The 21,000-nt window shown below is 42.4% G+C and overlaps 1 protein-coding gene across 1 annotated transcript in view; it reads right to left on the reverse strand.

The window, feature by feature from the left end:
• Window positions 1–7,295: 7,295 nt before the first annotated feature.
• The window catches only part of CTH (cystathionine gamma-lyase), an 18,277-nt gene continuing 4,572 nt past the window's right edge, over window positions 7,296–21,000 (reverse strand). Inside the window, exons 4-12 of the mRNA XM_035891746.1 lie at window positions 18,929–19,038; window positions 18,251–18,382; window positions 16,188–16,245; window positions 15,315–15,392; window positions 13,967–14,119; window positions 13,632–13,753; window positions 11,715–11,767; window positions 10,377–10,515; window positions 7,296–7,952 (exon numbers count right to left, since the gene is read on the reverse strand). Coding sequence (XP_035747639.1) covers window positions 7,926–7,952; window positions 10,377–10,515; window positions 11,715–11,767; window positions 13,632–13,753; window positions 13,967–14,119; window positions 15,315–15,392; window positions 16,188–16,245; window positions 18,251–18,382; window positions 18,929–19,038 — 872 coding nt within the window. The 3' untranslated portion in view covers window positions 7,296–7,925. The remainder of the gene's footprint in view (window positions 7,953–10,376; window positions 10,516–11,714; window positions 11,768–13,631; window positions 13,754–13,966; window positions 14,120–15,314; window positions 15,393–16,187; window positions 16,246–18,250; window positions 18,383–18,928; window positions 19,039–21,000) is intronic.

Genomic DNA, 21,000 nt, shown 5'->3' on the forward strand with positions numbered 1-21,000 from the left:
CCCAGGAGGTGGAGGGCCCAGGGGGACCTTCCCACAGCAGCCCATTTTGGCGCTAGTCAAAAAAGTAGGGGGGAAATGAATTTTTTTTAGTTCCATTCAAAAAATTAACACAGCGTTCCCTAGGGACAGAGGAGCAAAATGAGACACATCTGTGCCCACCTCCGCATTAGCGCAGCTTCAAGTTCTCCCACTTGTCGCGTCCAACTAAAAAGCTGTTCAGACATAATTTATTCATTCCAAATAACCTTGATATTTAGTCAAAATACAGGTGAAATTCTAGCTACGCACTCCATTTTCGTCATTAATTCTAGACACTAATGTAGACTTACGATTTTTAGGCTTTTTAAGTGCAGCTTGCTCAGCATTCCACATGCAAGAAATGTACCCAAAATTTCTATTGACCAACCTAATTAAAAGAGCAAGAGGAAATGATTGCAGAATCCTTTGTGATTTCTAAAAGATATCGATATCTCAGTCATTAATTCATATTCACTCTCTCAAACACTGCGCATCAATTGGCAAATGGATTTTTGTGGTTAATAGATCAAATACTTGCTAGTAATAAGCCTTGCTAATTGGGTTTTTTTCGTTCTGCAAATGTCAGGACTGCACTGCAGGGATGCGCCACCTTTAATTGTGCATGTCTTTGGAGGGACGGACTGGGATTTTTTTCTCATGCACAACTGGGAGACAGCTCAGTCCCCATGCTTAAGTTTCTTCTCCATTTTGCAAAAAAATATGTTGTTGTTTCCATTTCTGCAACCTGTATCGGAGATGCGAGAGCATCGCTTGCCCTTAGAGTGGGGGCAAAGAATCAGGGGGCTGTGGTCCTGGGTGCAAGGGGAGCCGGGAGCTGCGGGGAGGCGGGGGACCGGCTGGTTTCACAGCAGCGGTGGAGAGGCAAACATCTGCTACCACTCCACAGAGACATAAAATGCCTCAAGTCGCTGGACCTTTTTCAGAGAATGGTGTCAGGCTCAAAACATCTCTTTTTTTCATCAAATCTTGCCCTTTCTTTCCACTTCTGTCCTTAGCAATGCCTTGACAGCCCCACTCTGAACCAGAAAACTTTCACCAAGAGAAGTCAGCTTGGAGGAAGCAGCACGCTTGGGCAAGAAATAAACATCCAGGATGTTGTTTCTTCCCGAGGCGATGGGAGGGAAGCTCCCTGCTCCCCAGGGAGCAGCCGCTGGCTCTGGGGGGGGCTCCGCTGCCTCTTGGGGTGCAGAGCAGCCACCAGACAAGGGCGGAAAGGGGAGGTAAGCTGAGCCCAATGCCCTCGTTGGTAAGGCTCAGGGAGAGCAGAGCCAGACACTGAGCAAACACCTGTGTAGATAAACACACAGGGAGCCAACGCAGGCAGTTACAGAGCCTTTTGGTTTAATAAAGCGGGAATAGCATATAAGAGGTGAAAAACATGTTATGCAATAGAGGAAAAATAAATTTTCAGTTTGCTTGTAGAGCTAGAAACGACAGCTGAAAGCTTTGGGAGAAATCTTTCAATCCTTCTCCCTGCTCCGATACCCTGGGGACCCAGCTGGTGGGATGGGGATGTGGATCCAACCCCAGCAACAGCCTGGAGCAACCATGGTGTCTGCAGAGAGCGAGATGCTCTCACCTCCGCGTGAGCTGAGCAGAGGGAAACTCTGAGGACTCAGAGCTGGCTTTGGCTTTAGTGAGGCTGGCAGGGCAAGAGCCATGGTGCTGTTTCCATTTTACAACACCTGGCTTTTTAGCAAGGCATAAGAGAAACAATATTTTCCTAATAGAAGATGATAAAAGGGAGGAACAAAAATTGCATTTGTACGTCAGTTACGGCACACAACAGCAGATAAAAAAATTATGAAGCACTTTTCAGTCTCAAACTCAGTTTAGTGTTTCACAAAGACATGCCTGCAATGGTTGGGAAGCCATAGTAATACGCAAGTGCATCTCCTTTGCTGGGCTTAATGCCTTCAAGTCCACTAAATCCCTAAATATGCAGGATGTTGAACTGCCACTTCCCAGCTCGTGCTCTGACACAGACCTACAGCAGCAGCAGCAGATGAAGCATCATCATACTTGTGTTCCTGGTCAGTGGTGACAGCAAGGGCCCGCCTGCAGATCTGCAAAATGGGCGAGTGTCTCTGCTGAAATGGAAAGTATGCATAGTATCGCTTGACATTTTCTATATAAACAAGTTTGTATAATTATGACAAATAGCAGATTACAATTACAGCAACTTTCCTGTAAGTAAAAGCTGGAAGTTTCTAAGAACTATTCTGACTAATGTGGTACAGCTCTTGTGTACGCTATAGCTGGAAAACAAAAATAAAGCCCTTCATCAAATGGTTGCAACTGCGACTGCAGCTGATAAATGCCAAAAAAATCTCAAGTTAGGGGAATCTGAGGCTGGGAGAGAGTGCAGGAGGTGCTGACTCCTGCACTTGCTGCCATTTATAACGCTGGGGGCCAGGAGCCAGGCACTGCCTCTCCTCTGTGCAGTGCTGCGGGGCCGGGGAGCAAAGGTCCCAAAACCTCCCATGGAGGGTCACCACATGACTCAGCAGCTCCTGCAGTGTGGCCTAGCTGCTCCTGGTGCCCACCACAGGTGATTTGAGATGGAGATGCCCACACAGTCCCTTCCCCAAATACCCCTTCTGGCTGCGGAGGGGGGTTTCGCAGCCACATCTACCTTCAGTGCAAGGCAGCGGATTGGTATGGGAAGAGCAGCACCTCCCCCCCTTCACAATGGTAAAAATGTCAGAAAACAGCCAGATGGGGATCCCTCTTGTATACAGCTCAAAATGATATGCTAGTCCAAAGGTTTTCAGCACAAGTTGCGCAGGTGGCGTTTTATTTCAGCACAGTCCACTAACTCCTATAGCCAAGCCCAGGAGAGAGCAAACAAGCCATGCCCCACCGGCGGCGCCCAGGGCAGAGGGAGAAGGTGGGCACAGCCCTGCAGCCAGCAAGGCAGGAGGAGCACCTGCAGCAAAACTGAAGCGATCTCCATGATTCAGGATTTAGCTTTTTCCAGCAGAAACCACCTCCTCACAGCTGGCACGGCAGAGATTGGCCAAGGAGCAGCGAGCTGCTGCTTCTGCTCCAGAGTGCTCGCACCTCTGCATGAGTTGGGCACCCCAAATAGAGAAACACTTCTAAAACTGCACCACCAGCACTGGTGCACAGAAGGAAGCATGCACCCAGTTTTCTCTGCAGCGGGTGATGCTATGCTCCAGTGGGGCTTTTGCATTTGCCTTTCACTTTCTGACCTGGGCCAGTGCGTTGGTGCACGACAGAAGAGGAAGGGCAGGCGCTGGCAGAGCTTTCAGCGTCAAAAACTGACCCTGCTCTCATTTATTCTTGAGATACCCACTCTCCTCAGTAGATTCCCACCAGTGTAAGGACAAGGACCCCTTTACCTTTGGCATCCCCCACCATGCTGATTTGCAGCACATCAAATTCATGGGACAAGGACCAGACCTGACAGACCAGGGCCAGATTTTGTGCAGCAGCACTTCCACTTTCCCCCAATGCCATTTAAGCCACCTTGCAGGCTGCAGCTGCTCAGAACAGACACCATTTAATTGGTCTTATTTCTAGGCTTAGCGCTATACAATTATTTTCCAGGGAACAAATGTAATCTATTCAATACAAGTGTGATCTGGGCCTCAACATAAAAAAAAGAAATTCCCCTTGAAGTGTAATGCAATCTGAATCCACATCTTCAAAATCTAATCAAAGGATGAAATGCATGCTTTTAACTTCAGAGAGAATACTATATATATATATATAATTTTGCATATGCATGCTGGATCTGGAGTCGGCCTGTGAGAAGGGGCAGGTGGGATGACTCCAGGGAAGTCATAGAAAGAAGGAATATTTAGAGAAGATCTCAAAGGATTATCTTCTGTTCAGATGTATAATCAGTGTGTTGCATTCTCCTACCATTCACTTCAACCCCTCCCCAAAAGGAAACCAGTTTCTGGCAGGTCCAACGTGAGGCCACCCCCTGGTCATAGAGAGGACAACCTTATAGCCAACTTCAGGCTGATGTTGCGTGTGCCAAAAAAAATGATTAAACAACGCATTGAGAATTTAGCTGCTGGCAGTTTCATCTGTCCTTTCCCCAAATAAACAGTATAAAGGAAATTCATGTCTGCAGAAGGCAGCAGCCGAAGAATCAGGTTACACAAGCCATTCATTTTGTGGTAGGTATTCTTTTGATAGAAACCAGACACTCATGCCCCTTTGCAAGCAGCTGAAGACCAACCATTCCCACACCAGACCTGGAGCTCATTGCACAAAGTAGCAGCTGCACAGTTACTAGAAAAACATACGTATTTGACTTTCTGTGGATTGGCTTTTACTAGCTGCTGACCTGGAATAACCAGTAATCAACATTTTGGAGGAACAAGAAAAACTAAACCAAAACCCAAAATGTTGCACACAGCACCCAGCAACCTTACTGAACCCCCCACAAGCTGCAGAGTGTCCTGCCTGGCCTGGAGAGGATGAGGGCTCTGGCAGGGCCAGCTGCTCCAGCACAAAAGCAGGTATCCCCAACCCTCAAATCGTAGCTCTTCAGAGGCTTACCCTCCTGAGTGGGCCCTGCAAAGACAGCAGCTGTGGTTAACAGAGCACTCACATTTGTATGCTAGACCTGGGAAAACCTCAGCAGAAGGAAGGGTATCCTGACTGTAAAGCCATTTTATGTAGCAACACTTACAACTTGTTGACTTGATTGCAAGAAGATAAATACTTCCTGAGCTTGGAGCAAGGCTGGGAAGGGTCAGTTCGGCCCCTGGTCCACCAAAACGAGCCACTTCAAGGCAGCAGGTCATACTGGGATGGCAAGACCCAGTCCATCACCATCACCGCTCCCTGCCCCAGGACTGGTTGACATTTCTTGTCCCCCTCCACAGCCCTGACCTGCAGTTCAGCCTCCTGGGGCTCAGCTCTCCTCTTTCCACCCAGCCACGAACCCAGCGCAGGCATTACTTCAGCGTGGCAGCTCCTGTATTCGACATTTCAGTGAAATCTTATTTTGACATTTGTGATCTAATTTGGCAACGTTGGATCAAGGATATTCAGATGAGTAAAGAATAATAGAAAAATTACTTCTGGTTCCTGATCTCCTGGGAAGGGGCAGAATGCAAGCTGCTCACCTTTTATGGCTTCACTCTGCACAAGCAGGAAGTTTGGGGTTTCCAGCCCATCACTGCCACCTAAGGGTGCATACGGTCCCCAGGACATTGCATCTCCCCATCAATTCCTCGCAGGTGCAGACGTATCTTTCAGTCCAGTTTAAACTGTTTAAAACTGCCCATATTCATCACTCATTACATCCATGTTAGTGAAAATATTACAAAAACTATCCAGACTGGGAACATAGAAATTAAATCAGATATTTAGTCAAACAATGTTGTAGCAACAAACATGAAAATTTAAGTGATATTAACAAGGAAGATGGTTTTCATCAGGGTGGGGAGAATTACTAGCTCCTACAATAATAGAATCACGCCGCCTTTGAGACTCTTCATCACCAGTTGCCAGCTTTTCAAAAAATAACAAGTGCTCCTCATTTTCATACCACCTACCAGCCTGCACCCCCTATAGCATCTTACTCATTTTGCATGTGTTTTTATGATATACTCTACAATGCAGATAAGCAAATGAGGTGTTGGTCTGGCATACATACCTTCATCTCAATTTTCCCAGGATTTAATCATTCTAGATAATCCAGACTATTATGTTTCTGTGTCAATATATGTAATTGTTTGCCGCTCAGAAGGCACAGTGCCTAGACAGGGTGATAGGATTATCTTTGTACTCCGTACTTCACACCAAAATGCTGTATTGATTGGGTATAGAAAGCACAGTCTTAACTTTAATTACAACAAATGGAAGTCTTTACCTGTTTAAAGCACTGCCTGAGCTCAGGGGCTGTGCTGGGCAACACAACGCAGGCAGGGCTCTGCTGTCATCTGTAATCAGACACGAACAGGCACCCCCCATGCTGGTTCCCCTCTCGGGGAGAGGAAGCCAATTCACCGCGACACCGGTTCAGCGTGCCTGCACCACCACCGCTGCTGTGCAAAGCGCAGCCCCACCACTTCTGACCTGCTTTATCATTCCAAACCCAGGTCCTAGGATCTCGGCGTGCTGCCTACATGACAGCTGGCATCCACCACCACTCTCTGACCCATCTGCTGGTGGATCTCCCCCACCGTAGCCCCTTCCCACCCTCTGACTCAGCCGCCAGCCTCACCGATGTACCACGCGCCTGCACAAATGCCAGCGCAGGCAACCTGCAGCTTGTCCAGGTTTTTAAAGTTGTACTCATAAATAATATATGCAAAAACTTAGTTGCTGAAGTCTTCCCACAGAAATTAACGCTGATGTGCTGATTATGCTTAGAGTCAAAAACAGGTCCGGACAGCACAGTAACAATATTTATCCTGTAGAAGTTAATAAAAAGCTACCTGCAATGTTTCACTGATCTGTAACCACTCTGAGGACTGGATGAAATGTATTCATTTCCACCTCACGCTCAGCCTCTGCCCCGGCCACACAGAACCCTGAGGGCTCAATTCTCCTACAGCAAGAGCAGACAACAGTTATCCCTGCTCGGGGTACCACCGGAGCTCAGGGCAACCGGCAGCCAGCTACAGCCCCCTCGTCTCACTTGCACATGTGTTAAGGTGTTCCATACCATAATCTAAGGCGGCTTTTAAACCAGCTGGCACGTGAGAGTCACCAACCTCACATTTCATGACAGCCCTCAATCTGAGAAAGAAACGAAAGAAAGACACCTCCAGAAAGTCTAATTTTCCTTTAGTTTGGGAAAGCTAAATGTTTTTATCGAGAAAGATCTGTGTCTTGTAACAAGTACCTGTAGTGCTTGTGCTTCTCTTGTGGTTCTTCAGGACAGATATTTAGATAAGCTGGGGGGAAGCGGCAGGAGGGCTGAGGTCTGCTCAGAAGTGATGCCTTGCAGGGCACTTCTGGCAGCTGTCCACCCCCTATCCCAAGCAAGCAATATTCCTTGCCCGAATACTGCGTATTAGGTTGTTATACATTAGAATGTATATCTTTTTTTCTTGACAAAAGTAAAAACATCAATGACATTGTTTTCCCATAGGAAAATTTAAACTAAACCAGGGTCATTTTATCACCTGATTTTGAATGCAAGTAGTATATGCAAATGTCAAAAGAAGTAATACATCAGGGAAATTCAAAGCATATTTTAATTAAAATTATTCCCATTCCAAATATAACACAAATCATTACCACAATTAACATGACATAATTTTTTTAAAAAAGGGAATGAACCCTCTTTAGAAATTTACTATTGTTTACCAGATATTGGTTTTCACTTCATTTTCAATACTCCATAAAATAGCAACAGGTGAAAAAGCATTTAACCGAAATTTCCAACCTAATTAAAAAAGAAATCTAAGTTTAATCAACAGTTTTTAAGTTGGACTGTTGGATTAGAAGATACGAGAAAAATTAATTTGTGCATCCTGAGAAGCAGTAATAGAAACCAACCCTTTTGGCGTAACACCCTTGCAGCACTAGCATGGCAAATGAGAAACACTGATCTCCACTGAGAGAACCGGGATAATATTCCTGAGTGTGCATCATGGCTGCTCTCAAACACAATTTACTGACTCCATAAATCCAAAGCCAAAGGATTACAATACAACAGAAATGGACCCACAGGAGAGCACAGGCTGCGTGCTGCAGTGCACAGTCCATGTACAGCCAGACATCAGCAGAATAAACATTAACAGCACAAAGCAAGAGCTCTCAAGGAATCCAGTGTTGGATTGAACAGAATTCAATTCTCAAAGGCAAATCAGAGGAAAATCATTAGCAATTTGGCTTTCTTTTTCATCTTCTTTAGCCATTTCAACATTCAATTCCAAGCTCCGGTTTTAAACGTCAAGCTTATGGTCTGCAAACTGCAATCAGAAGGAAAAAATGAGAGATAATTATGCTGTGCACTTTTTTTTTTCCCTTTTCATAGATAATATACATTTTAGCATTAGATTATCTTCACACTCTGTGCTGGCATGCAGTTACCGTTGCTAATTTTACCTATCACCAAACGGGAGGGGGCAGGGAAGGAGGGAGCAAAATTTTCCTGTCTGTACAGCACATCAAACTACTATATATAGGTGCTACAATGGCTGCAGTACCCAAGTTTATACTTTACCTACCAACACCACCATGTTCTCTCATACAGACAAAACTCCGTATTTCAAACACCTTTTTAATTCTTTTTTGCAATGCAGGTATGTGCAGGGACACAGAGGTGGCAGAGGAGAACAAGGTAGTGCTGAACCTAGTTCTGCCTTGGCCATTGACTTGGAGCTGATTCAAGGTCCACCAAAGACTGTGAATTCTGTCCTCAGTGTTGCAAAGACTACTGAGGAGTCATCAAACCTGCAGAATGCCCACTCAAAGAAAACAGACAAATCAATGAGAGTTATGGTGCTCCTACAGTACAACAATGCAAGTTGGGAGAAGGGAAGAAGGAAACTTGTGCTTTTTTAGTGTGGTTACTTATTAAACTTTATCCCAATACTTGCTGAAGCCCCTCTTAAGCACACGCCTTGCTACAGTCCTTGGTTTGTCTCCTCCTCTTTGTCCCCCTTGCCCACCCCACAGTGTGGCAGAGAATGTGAGGCCTGGTAGCAACATTCCCGATATCTACAGTTTGCCTGTGTGGAAGCAACATGTGATCAGGTGGATACAAACAGGTTAGGAGTACGGTTAGATTTTATACATCAAAGTTTTTGACTTCCCAGGAGTGAAGTTCTACATCAGTCAAACAGGATACTCGGAAAGGAACCTAAAATTGTAAAGACAGAGTAACAAATTGTATGGATGGGATTGTGTGACAGTAGTTGGCAGTTCCTGAGAACAAAAACTAGGCTTGCGACAAAATCCAAAGATCTAGTACGCATCCTTGAGCAATGGGTATCCTGAGATCTCCAACAGCATTTGAAAGGACTGGCTGGAGCTTTGCTTGCAGACATCCCATACCTCTGGGCTCTGTTTGTGGCCCGCCAGGATTGAGAGGAAATTCTCCTTCCTCTCTCCAATACATAATTACGTTTATGAAGGTTGGAGGGATTTTAGTCTTCCACTGAAGCTCTGAAGAACAGACAGAGGCTGAGGCAGAGTGCCTGGGTAGGCTTAAGGCATCTGGTTGACATGCCTTGCTCACACATTCCAATCTAAAGCTGCTGTGAGATTTCACACCAAGAAGAATTCTCCTGCATAACTGAAGGTCAGGGACCTCCTTCTGGGAAAAAGAAAGGACCTTTCGCACAACGTGATCTGCTTCCTGGGATCATCTGGGAAACTCACCTAAAAGTTAACTGCAGTTGCAGAAACCAAAGACATTGGCAATGCCCTTGGTAAGTCGCCCTTGATAAGTCACTGCATGACAAATTCAAGATACAGTACAACATAGCATATTCTGCAATAAAATGCTGGTACATCAAACTGCAAGTCTGCAGATGCCAAAAAGGATCCATCAGACTGATGTACCAGTTCCAAGTCAAGTGCCCATACTTCATATTTTTCAGTTATGACTAATCCTTTCCAGTAAAAAAAAAAAAAAAAAAGGTGATAAAAATAAAAGCTTGCAAAAACCCCCATTCCTTCAGTCACAGCATTAGCCGATCCAAAGCATAGCACAAAGCTGTGTAGGACCAAAAGACACTACATATTTAACCAGCCTCTCCCCTGCACATATGCATGTGTGTACACTCGTACACAAACACATATACACCTCATGTATCTTAGGAAAGCTGCCCTGAGAAGAAAAGACACAATATGGCATCACATTAGTTACCACGTGTAAAGAACAATTTTGATCTACTGTCTGAAATACAGAACTGTGGGTAGAAGAGCAGAAGTAGTGCTTGTAAAGGAAATAGCGTTACTCAAATATTGGACTTACTGTCTGGTAGAAGCTCTTTTCTTGAAGCTCCTTAATATATTTCAATACTCTCTAAAACTATGACATGAAAAATCTGAAGCACACACTAAACACTTCGACACCGATATGACAGCCTCCCCTCAACCTGACTTTAGCGGCTAACCCCATCGCTCGGATGCTGGGGACATCACCATCTGCTATAGGAATCCACATGAATTCAAATCATGACTGACAAGGACTGTAAACTTCGCTGCAAAGAGAAACCTAACAACAAAAGAGTTAAAACCCTACACACAGTCTGCAAGGTACGCTTATGAGTAGTTTAAAAATTAAGTGAGGTAAGAATTGCCAGCAGACAGTTTAGTGAGAAAGGCACAGTACTAGAGGGGAAATTATTTTTAGAGTGACAGCACTAAGGCAGCAACCCACTTACTGCAGCTTCCAGAGCTTGGTCTAGGTCTTCCAGTAAATCTTCTTCATCTTCCAAACCAACTGACAGGCGAATTAATGTATCACTGATTCCAAGAGCTTCTCTATCTTCTTTAGGCACTGAAGAGTGAGTCATGATGGCCCTGGAGGAAAAAAAATAGCCTTTTTTCTAAGAAGTATTTACTTTTATCCGTAAAGACCCAAATAAATTGGTTTCCTGCCAGCACCCCTTGAAATTCCATAAAGACTTTACACCTTGTGTGTACCATCTGCTGGTTAACCCACAGATGGAAAGAGATCCTATCATCGGTTACTGTAAATTATGCAAACTGCATAGAAGTGACTTGTATCTCCCAGCACTTCAAGAGAGTATTTCCAAGCTACAAATGATGAATAAAAAGTGGATACTTAACAATCTGGAAATGAAAAAGGAGGGGGAAAATCCTATTCCTCTTCCTTCCAGATTTTTTTTATTTTTTTTTCTGAAAAAATAGTGTCTAAAAGCTCTACTTTAAGCATGTGGAGAAACAGCTATAATATACAATCTCCAGTATAAAATCCCCAGGTTTTTTTTTTAATTCCATTTTCTCAGACCACTTGTCAAACTGTACCACTTACATTGAAGAGTTTATTCTCCCCAGCTGTGGAGGATATAGGTAAGAAGCTATTTCCCCCATATTCTCAGTCACTGACATCCACTAGTTAGCAACTACCATTCAATTGCTTGAGTGTTTTAAGATTTACTGTTATTCTAAAATGAGCCACTGAAATGATTTAGCATATAACTTCAGTCCTAACTTTCCATATCTTTTTGAAAAGCAAACTGGATTTAAGTAAAGTAATCTAATTCCATAAAAAAATCCTATTTTTAGCCTTTTAATTTAGGCGGGGGCAACCGAGTATTACTAAAATCCTCACAAAATTTACCTGACAAGGAGACACAGTTCAGTGTAGCATACTGAACATGCCCTCTTGTGTAAGCAGGCAGAACAGCAGACCTCCTTCCTCAACAGTGTGACCAAATCTGCTCAATACTACTTATTCAAACACACACTGATTTCTTGGATTTGTTATCATAGCAACAAATTGCAGCACAGTCTCCCAGTTAAAACAAGAAAGCGTGGACATTCTTTCATCACTGCGTTCCTGTTTTTGCAAAAGTCACACTCATTTCTGGAGTAGCCACTGGGTTTTGTGCTACACAACATACCAACCTGGAATCTCAATTATATGCAAAATAGCTTTGTGTACTAGAAAATTTTGGAACTCCCATCAAAATAGAGCAGAAACTTTTTTGTTACTCTGCAGCTTTTTTAGATTTTTAAGATGAAGAATGACTTACGGGTGCTCTGCTAGGCTTTCATATCCTCCCAGACTCTCAGCCAATGCAAAAACCTACAGGAAAAATTAAACAGAAGTTAACATAAGTAGTGCAAATTTGTGAACTCTTAGAAAGAGACAGTTAATGAAAACGCAATGTTTAGTGGTTGTGGGGTTTTTTTCCCCCTGAGTTTTTCTATAAAAACTTTTATATTACGAAAGGTATTAGTTGTAATTAGGAAAAAAGTGTACATTCAGCAGGTAAGAGCTATTAATATTTAGAACAGACTTGTCCTCAAAAGGCTCTAAAGAGGTGCTGATGCAAAACTGGAATAACTCAGTAGTAGTTCCTACAATGCAATGCATGGGCAGCAATGGAGGAAGAGTAAAAGGGAAAACACACAACATGAGGGAGCAGGTTCTGCCTGAATATCACCATAGTTTTCATTCTGTTCAGAAGAAGGATAGAGCTGGCTGCCTGAACAATGTTAAGAGTCAAATCTCAAACACTTCATTAAGGTTGAAGTGATTATACCCTATCCTTACATATTTTTCTTTCAGCATCACCCATCAATGGTCACGTTTAACACCTATGCTTTTCAGGCTGTCAAATAGCAGATGTGATGGGGAAAAAACCCAAACATTTCAGGTTCTTCTCACAAGGCTGAACAGATTTTTTCACTCATTGCTCGGGTCTGATGGTTAGTTTAATATTTTGAAAACCAGCCTAAATTTCTCAGTGCCTAACAGGACTAGTGTGTGTGAAATGCTTACTGTTAGTTAAGGGTTTTTTTAGCACTGCTCTTTGATTTATGGACATATATCCCTGGATGACAAAAAGGCTCACTAGAGAGCCAACTGCACTCAAACACGGTTTCATCATTTGTCTTTTGTGAAGGCACTTACTGCCCTCAACATTTCTCTCTAGCCCTGGTTGCTCATATTGACTTTCTTTTCCCTTTAAAAACAAACAAAAACCAAACCAAACAAACCAAACAAACCAAACAAACCAAACAAACAAAAAAAACAAAAAAAACCAACTAAATAATCCTCTTCTCAGCCTGGTTTAAGGAAATGGCTTTATTTTTGTACCAGCCTAGTGACAAACTGATCATTATCCAAGTCCAAAGGCTGAAGTGAATATATTTATAAGTATACCAGCTTTTTGTCAAAGCTGATACATCTCCTGTGCCAGGATTAAGTGCTCTCTTTCATGTAAAAGGCTATTTCGTGGGAAAATCTTATTTTCAGTAAATTAATTTTCAGTTGATGACATTAGCTGGCAAGTAAGAAAGATAGGGAGGAGAAGGAAGTTCTAATCTACCTTTGTCAATTATTACCAATTTGTTTTCCCAAGAACAAAACAGCAAAAACACAAGAGCAGGATGCAAATTAACCAGAGATCAAGACTGGCAAACACATTAAAGAGTACAGGCAGAATTACTACATTGCAAAGACAAAAGCAAAAGTTTAGGTAAAATAAACAAACAACTACTCTCCACACTGAGGGACTCCCTCTGTGCTTCAAGACTCATGATATTTCTCAATAGGTTTTTCTCCTGATGAGTACTTTGAAATATTACAACAGTATTACACCAGCCACAGCTTCTCTGCTTTCAAATACTACAGGTATTTTTGCAAAAGGCTGGTATGCAGGCCCTTTATTAGAAGCAATGCCTGGGCTAACCTGGATATGCTACACCCTACTGTGTAACCAAATACTTCAAATGAGCTGAGACACCCTTTTCTTCCCTCTCATTAGCCTCCCATTTACAAATAATCTATTATTTAGAGATGGTTACACCCAAAAGACTTTAGGAGCTTTGCAAGCACAGAGAAAGACTCTTCCCACCCCAAGAAAAATTACTTCCTTCCATTATCACCCTCAGAAGGACAGGCTCAAGTCCCTCTAAGGTAGTGTGTATTTACCATCGTTTACCTTTAAATTCTTGAGAAAGGTAGCAGCATGTTCGAGATTCCCTTTAATGTAAAAGGTTATCATCCCAGGACAGCCAGTACACTGCCGCTTGATCAACTCATGCTGAGGGTGTGAAGGCAAGCCTGAAATTTGTAAAAGTTGCTTTAAGTTAATTACCATCACTTCAAAGGGTAAAGCAGCTCACTCTCAGCTACACAGAAACAGCCCATTGCCAAGGTGGACACCTAAGCCAAAGTCACCAAATGTGAAGGGTGCACAAACGACACGTAGTATTACAGTACTCAAATCCAGCCTTACTCTAAGACGTCACCTGCTCTAAAGTCTTGCCAACCTACCTGGGAAAATGACCTTCTCCACCCAGGAATGTGACTCAAGAAATCGAGCAACAGCTAATGCATTGTGGAAATGTTGTTTCATCCGGATTTTTAGTGTCTTCAAACCACGATTGCACAGGTAACAATCAAAGGGAGATGGAACAGCTCCAAGAGCTATGGAAATTGAAACAAAATTCCACATAAAACAATGAGATTTTTTTTAGCAATACTAAATACAGTCCTAATTTCCAAAATTTCTAAAGTTCGAATAACACAAGTGGGAAGACATCTGATGTGATCTGTCTTCTTCATCTCACACACATGAGAAGCCAATTAATGAGCTAAATTAGTGAAGGATTAAATTTATTAGACATAATATACTTTTACTCCTTCTGTTGTAGATAGGAGGCAGACAGAACACTGTACGGAAATTCATTCGTTACAATTAAGAGGCAGCAAAATTGTTAAAATCAACCTATATATGAAAATTCTGCATTAGGCATATCCTCTGATGTGTGAATGAGTTTAAAAAACACCAGATATACTTGACAGGAGTTAGAAGAAATTAAATAAATGCATAATTTAAAGGTTTGTATCCCTCTTCATGTACGAAGTCAAGTGAATATAGGAAACAATTGTGCTCTTTCTACCACCGTCTTTACTATAACCTAAAGAGAGACTTTGTGAGCAGTTCTGCCCCATTTAACTGCAGGTGCTGCACACCGGAGACAGAACGCAGACGCTCTGCCTCTGATGCTTCCAGGACGTGTCACATATCCTGCCTCTGTGCATGACACACAGAGCACAGGCAGAGCACTCCGTGCCACACCAGCGCGTGGCTCTGGGAAGCACACTCCAGAGAGGCTCTGCAGCTCAGTCCTCCCTCGGGAGCAGTGGGGCACGCACTTCTCGGGGGAAAGCAGGGATAGAGGGGAATTACTGCCCCGCAGCGAGGAACGCCGCCTGCATTCAAGCACCTGCCACTAGACAATTCACCCCACTCACCAGCCCCTGGTCGATAAATGTTGGACAACCCATGCTGCTCTCAGCACTTTCCTAGAAGCAGTTAGGAAGTGGAGACCAGTGTCATTAACTTTATTTGAGAGAGAAGCCACAGAGGCATACTGAAAGCTATCGTGTTTGCATAAGACCACCCTACGTATCAGTGAAAGACAGGGAAGAGAACTCAGGTTTCCTATGTCTGTGCTACCACTCTCTCTGCAGTCATTCACACTTCTGCACATTTAAATGCCTGAGCTACATCTCTAGATAGATTTCATACCTTGTGTGCATGCAACATGCTTCTCATTACAAGCTGGTATATTTGCATACAGTTCATTTTACAGTATTTGCTATATTGACTACTTACAGTTTTGTAAGAATTTGAGCCTTTCATAGAGATCATCGCAGTTTACTGAAACAAGTCCCATTACAACATCACTATGCCCTAAAAATGCAAGACGACAAGAACAGAATCAGCCACTCCATCTACTCCAGGGTTCTGCCACAAGCCCCCATTTTCTCAGTCTTTGTGCTAACACAGTCCCATTTTTGCAAGACACTGGGCTCCTTCTCATTGCCACAGGCGTCCTTCCCATGCAGCACATGAATCATAAGGCAGATTTCAGCTTTTTCTAAAGCTCTGGTCAGCAGCGTGCTCTGCTGTGTGCCGCATGCATGCCCCCAGAAACTTCTCAAGCCCGCCGCCACTAACTGCCAGAAAGCAGGACATTGTACAGGAATCAGGGGTGCCCTATGGAGCAGCACCAGGCTGCTGCCTTAGTGAGAGGGAACACCAGCTGGAAAACTTCCATTTCTATCCGCACCACCAGAGGCATGTGGTTACAACACAGCTACAGTCACATTAGCTCCAAGTCTGGGCCGTTTGGGAAACGGCACAGTGAACGTGCTTTTGGACAGGCTCCAACACAGCTGTATGAGAACTCCTTTGAATCTTAATATAATTTCTGGCAGCTACCTTCTACTGAAGCCACTTGCTTTGTTGTAGTCAAATTAAAGCCAACATGGCTATAAACACTTCTACGTCTATTACCTAAAGTCAGGTCAATATTCCTTCTCCCAAGGATAGTTTAGGAGCTACAAAGACTAATGATCTAATTCAATGGTCCATCTCCTCTAATGGTCCATTCAAGAATTACTGGCAGATGCGTTGGCTTTGTGAACTGCCAGCAGCCAAGCTTTTAAATAGCCAGCCTGCGTTGTGTTGAACTGACATACTTACCGTTCATGTATTTGGTTGCAGAATACATACAAATATCAGCCCCCAGAGATAAAGGACGCTGAAATGAAATGAAAATAATAGGTCTGATTAAAACTTGTGTGCACTCCGGTTCATTTCAAGCTGTCCAGAAAAGCTGTGATCCAACACAGAAAGTAGCAATAGGTGGAGAAACTAAAAAAAACCACCAAAAACTTAACACAAAACTTAACACCTTAAACACAAAGACCTGAGAATGAAGATAGATAGAATATGTGACAAAATAATAGTACAGGAAAGCACTTCTGAATGCAAGATAAGCACCATAAAAAGAACCCACAATAAAATGTGATTTAAAAGCACTGGTCTAATTCCCACCAGCTTCAGGAAGAGCAATGATTGAATATATCAAACACACAGCCCATTCATATTGCGGGGGGGGGTGGGAAGAATTGATTGCTTAGCTGATGCAGGGATAAGTAATGGTATTTACTCTAATATATATTTCCTTAGAAAATTGAGACCTCAACACAGTCTGCAAAGCAAAACAAATTGCATTGTTTTCTAGATATCGGTACTGGCACTACTGCACGGAAAGAACAACTGAAAACCTGATGAAAGTGTAAAGGGGTTTTTTTGCCGAGTCCATCTTCCCTAAATTCCCAGCTTTCTTCCCAGAAGCCTTCTTAAGGTGAGGCAAACTGCGATGTTGATGGGCAAGAAGTAATGAACAATAAATTTTTTTTAATCAGTCCCTAAGTAAAGGAATTTGCACATAATATAAACATATTATGTAGGCTGAAGAGTATCAATATGTTAAAAGGTAACAAAGCAAGCAGATTTAGAATAAAAGACTGCAGTTGTCAGATTAAACACAGACGTCTATTCAAGGAACATGGATAATGTACATTCCCAATGCACAGCCAGGAGAATGGTAGCATTTTACTGCTGCCTTTTACATTCAATATTGCCATATAAATCACTCCAAAATTACGATCTTCTTAGTACAGTGTATCAGCAGCAGTCTGGAGGGGTTTAAAGACATTACTTATTATGCTTCCTAGAATTAATCATTACAACTGACTCTCTCTTAGCACAGACCAATAAAAGATACATTAACTAGCTCATATATCCAGACGCTCAATTTTCTTCTTTCACACCCGTCTTTCCTAAGTAATGTATTGTGAGGGGGGAAATCATCAAGCCTTTGGCATGTACAAGACAAACTCAAGTGCTACTTTAGCTAAGCATTAACACTTTCTGTAAAGCTCTCTTAATTTATAAGGATCTCAGTACCCTTAATAAAAACAAAGGCACCTTGCCTTTCGCACTCATGAAAAAGTTTTACTTCAGACCCAGAACACAAGGGATTAGCTTGGTCTCCTGGGAAATACATATGAATATTTTTAGCCCATCTTAAGATGAACAAGACTTCAAAGTTTATTATGCCAAAGCACTATCTTTAAGAAATTGTCTTCACTTCATATACTCTAGTTATAAAAGCAGAAGTTATGCCAGTTGTTCGAGATCAAAATTACAAGCCACACATTCACCAAAATATTGAAGAAAAAGGTAACTTGAATGTCTCAAAGAAATACTTAATAAAGTTTGCTTGTTTTAACTTTTTCTTCCACTATCTTTGTAGAATATCAAGTGGTTCAGAACAGATCATGAACAGCATATACAAAAGAATTGGTATAAAAAATGCTGAAGTTAGGAAACAGGACACTTTTTAACAGGCTACTTATGATTTCCATCAGTGAGAACTAAAAACCATGATTTTTTTGAATGGCAGAGAAACCATTCTCCCAATGGCTTACCTGACTACCTTGATTCAGTGTGTTTACTTGACTGCTGAGCTATATTGGTTTTGCTGGTATCATACTGGCATATGGCTAGCTATAAAATACTTTGCATACCATCTTTACTAATGTAAACAGCAGCAGTACATGGGTAGTATTTAGAAACAGAACAGGTAATTTTATAATGCATAGATGAAAACTACAGTTCCTTGGTTGTGCTTCCGTTTTAAAAATGTATCTTTGAATATACTGAAATAATGGGGTAATTGTAAACAAAGTGCTCACCTGGAAATATGCAGACATAAAAGTGTTGTCTACCACTAGAAGAACATCTTTATGCTTATGTACTGTATCTGCACAGGCCTGAATGTCAATGACCTTCAGCGTGGGGTTTGTGGGTGTTTCAATCCAAACGAGCTGCAGTAATTCAACAATACAAAACATCAGTTTAGAGATTTTACAATGCTGGTGATGATACATGTGTAAGTCATAAGTGCTTTTAAGCGCTAAACCAGTTGAGTGTCAGCTTCCTGTGCAGGTTTGCAGAGTGGAAATAAGAAAGTGTCCCTACTGAAGAAAGGCAAGGTTTCTCGGGAGAGGTAAACTTCTCCACAAAAACAACTGATACATGGGGAGAACATCAAAGCTTTTGAAAACCTAAGTGCATCACATCTGAAGAAGGCCTGACATAGGCAGAAGAAAGTCTTTATGCCCAAAAGTTTGTAAGCCTTTTCCGGCTGAATTGTCTTCCACTAGAGCGGGGGATTATCTGCTCCAGTGCCATGGAGCACCTCCTCCTCCTCCAACCTTGATGTTCCCTCTAGCTGTGCCCCAACCTGTCCCCTCAGAGGCCACCCCTGCAGCCCCCTCTGCTTGACACATATACCCAACACAACAAGAGCAAGAAAAAAAATTATTTAACAACATTAAGCAAGTAAGTTTAGCAACTTCCCTCTCCCCTACCTTGGTGTCTGGTGTAATTGCAGCTTCCAGGCATTCCATTTTTGTGCAGTCAACAAAAACTACATTCAAACCCATTTTCATGGCTACTTTCCTGAAGTATCTGTTTGTGCCTAAAAAAACCCAAACAAAACAAAAATCAGAGACACAAAAATCAAACAACTTACTTAACTTCCCTTCACTGATCTCCCGTCTCATGTACCCATCCATGGAAAGTCAGGAGGGTACAGTTTTATGCTATACACCATAAATGGCACATTAGCATTTTCTTATTTCTAAAAAGTTTAGAGATCGCTGTAGTTTTAAACATCATGGAAAAGAAATAATGGGAATAGGGAATCAGAGTGATTTATGAAGTATTCTCAATTAACGGCTGTTTGGGTTTTTTTTTTTAATCAAAAAATTAAAAAGACTCCTTTTAGTTTGCCTGCTTCAAACTCTTTCTCCAGCCTTTTGCCACACACAGTTCAGCAGTTCCAGTTTTTATATCCTCTTTCCTCCACCCCAATTTTATTAACTTTTTCCCACCACATACTTTCAAAGTCTTTTTTTTCTATTTAACAAGCTTGATTGAGAATCTGGGAGAAAAATAATCAAGGGGAAGATTCCAGCTACTGTGTTTCTTATCATTCCACCAAATAAACATGTAGCGAGGAACATTAAAAAGTGATTATTTCCTTCCTTTCTGTCTTCGAAGCCTTTCACTGGAAAGATTAAAAGAAACTAGGAGCAACCAGCTGATAACTAGATGTGCAACATACTGACTATCTGGCAACACTGCCTGGATTAAAAATTAATTCATCATGTTTTTCTGCCAAGGTTACTTACATTTACTTACTTACGCAGAGCAGCAGTTTGCCATCTAACCATAGTCAAAGTACATGCAGGGTATGATTCCATGTGCTGAATGCTATGTCTGAATGATTTTTATTTTTTTTTAAGGAAACACTTTTATTTCTGCAATAAGCTAGATATCGTATTCTCTCTTGTGCTGTAAGAAGTTTATTCAAGCATGGGAAATTTTCACATAGGCTGCAACTCTACAAATACAACCACAGAAAAGTTGCTTGAAGCATGGGAAATTTTCACAACTCTACAAATACAACCACAGAAAAGTTGCTTTATAGTAGTCTTACACACTTTTAGTAAAAGCACACTACAAAAAAAACCAAAAAACCAACTTAGATGGAAATGAGAGGTTACACTGAAAGTAGCCCTTTTAAGAAGTTACAGCAATGGCTCAGAATTCAGAGGTGTCAACTACCTACAGCTCCTCCCCACACCTCCCAAAACTCAGCATCTCTTAAACACATCCCAGGCAATATGCTTTCCATCATTGCCCAAGAGCTTTTCATTTTCTTTTACTGTTTCTGACAAGCTTGAATACTGCAGACTCATTTGAGTTAGCAAGCGCAGTATTGCTTTCCTATCCAACCAGGCTTTTTACAAAAAACACACTAAAAGCTTACGAAAGCCAGTGTACTCTGAAGAGAGCGGGGACACTTGCCAGTACTCAGTACCCAGTGACTCAAAGGTTGCTATTACAGGGCTGAAGTATGAAAGGCTGCACAGGGCAAGCATGGTGGAGGAATAAACCCCGCACAGCAAAAAGGAGTCCGCGCAGAGAACAGCAAGGAAGTGGCTGACAAAGGACCAGGCTGCAGTGTGCAAGAACACAAGCAGGAAAGACAACTAGGAACAGCCAGAACAGCACAGCCTAAGAGAAAAGCAAGCAGGGACTTAGGGGACAAGAAGCTCCTAATATCCAAGGGCAGAATGAAGGGGCTGAACACATACTGGCCACGGCGGCCAGTGGCAGATCTGCAGATGTACCACATCATGGGATGTGAACAAGGCTGAATAAGGCTGTCTGTGGGGAAGCCCATACAACACAAGTATGAAAAAAATTCAGGGAAGAAGCAATGAAATTAACCTCTGCAGAAACCACCACAGGCTGAGACTTTAATGAGCAGGTAAACTGGTTTTGCTTGAAAAATACACCTATGGGCCTTTCTGAAGTCAGGAACTGATAATATGCTTTGGTCAAATGACTGTGATTTACTGAGTTCTGTGGT

The sequence above is a fragment of the Egretta garzetta genome, unplaced genomic scaffold, assembly GCF_000687185.1.
Source record: "Egretta garzetta isolate BGI_Z169 unplaced genomic scaffold, ASM68718v1 scaffold163, whole genome shotgun sequence".
Lineage (NCBI taxonomy): Eukaryota > Metazoa > Chordata > Aves > Pelecaniformes > Ardeidae > Egretta > Egretta garzetta.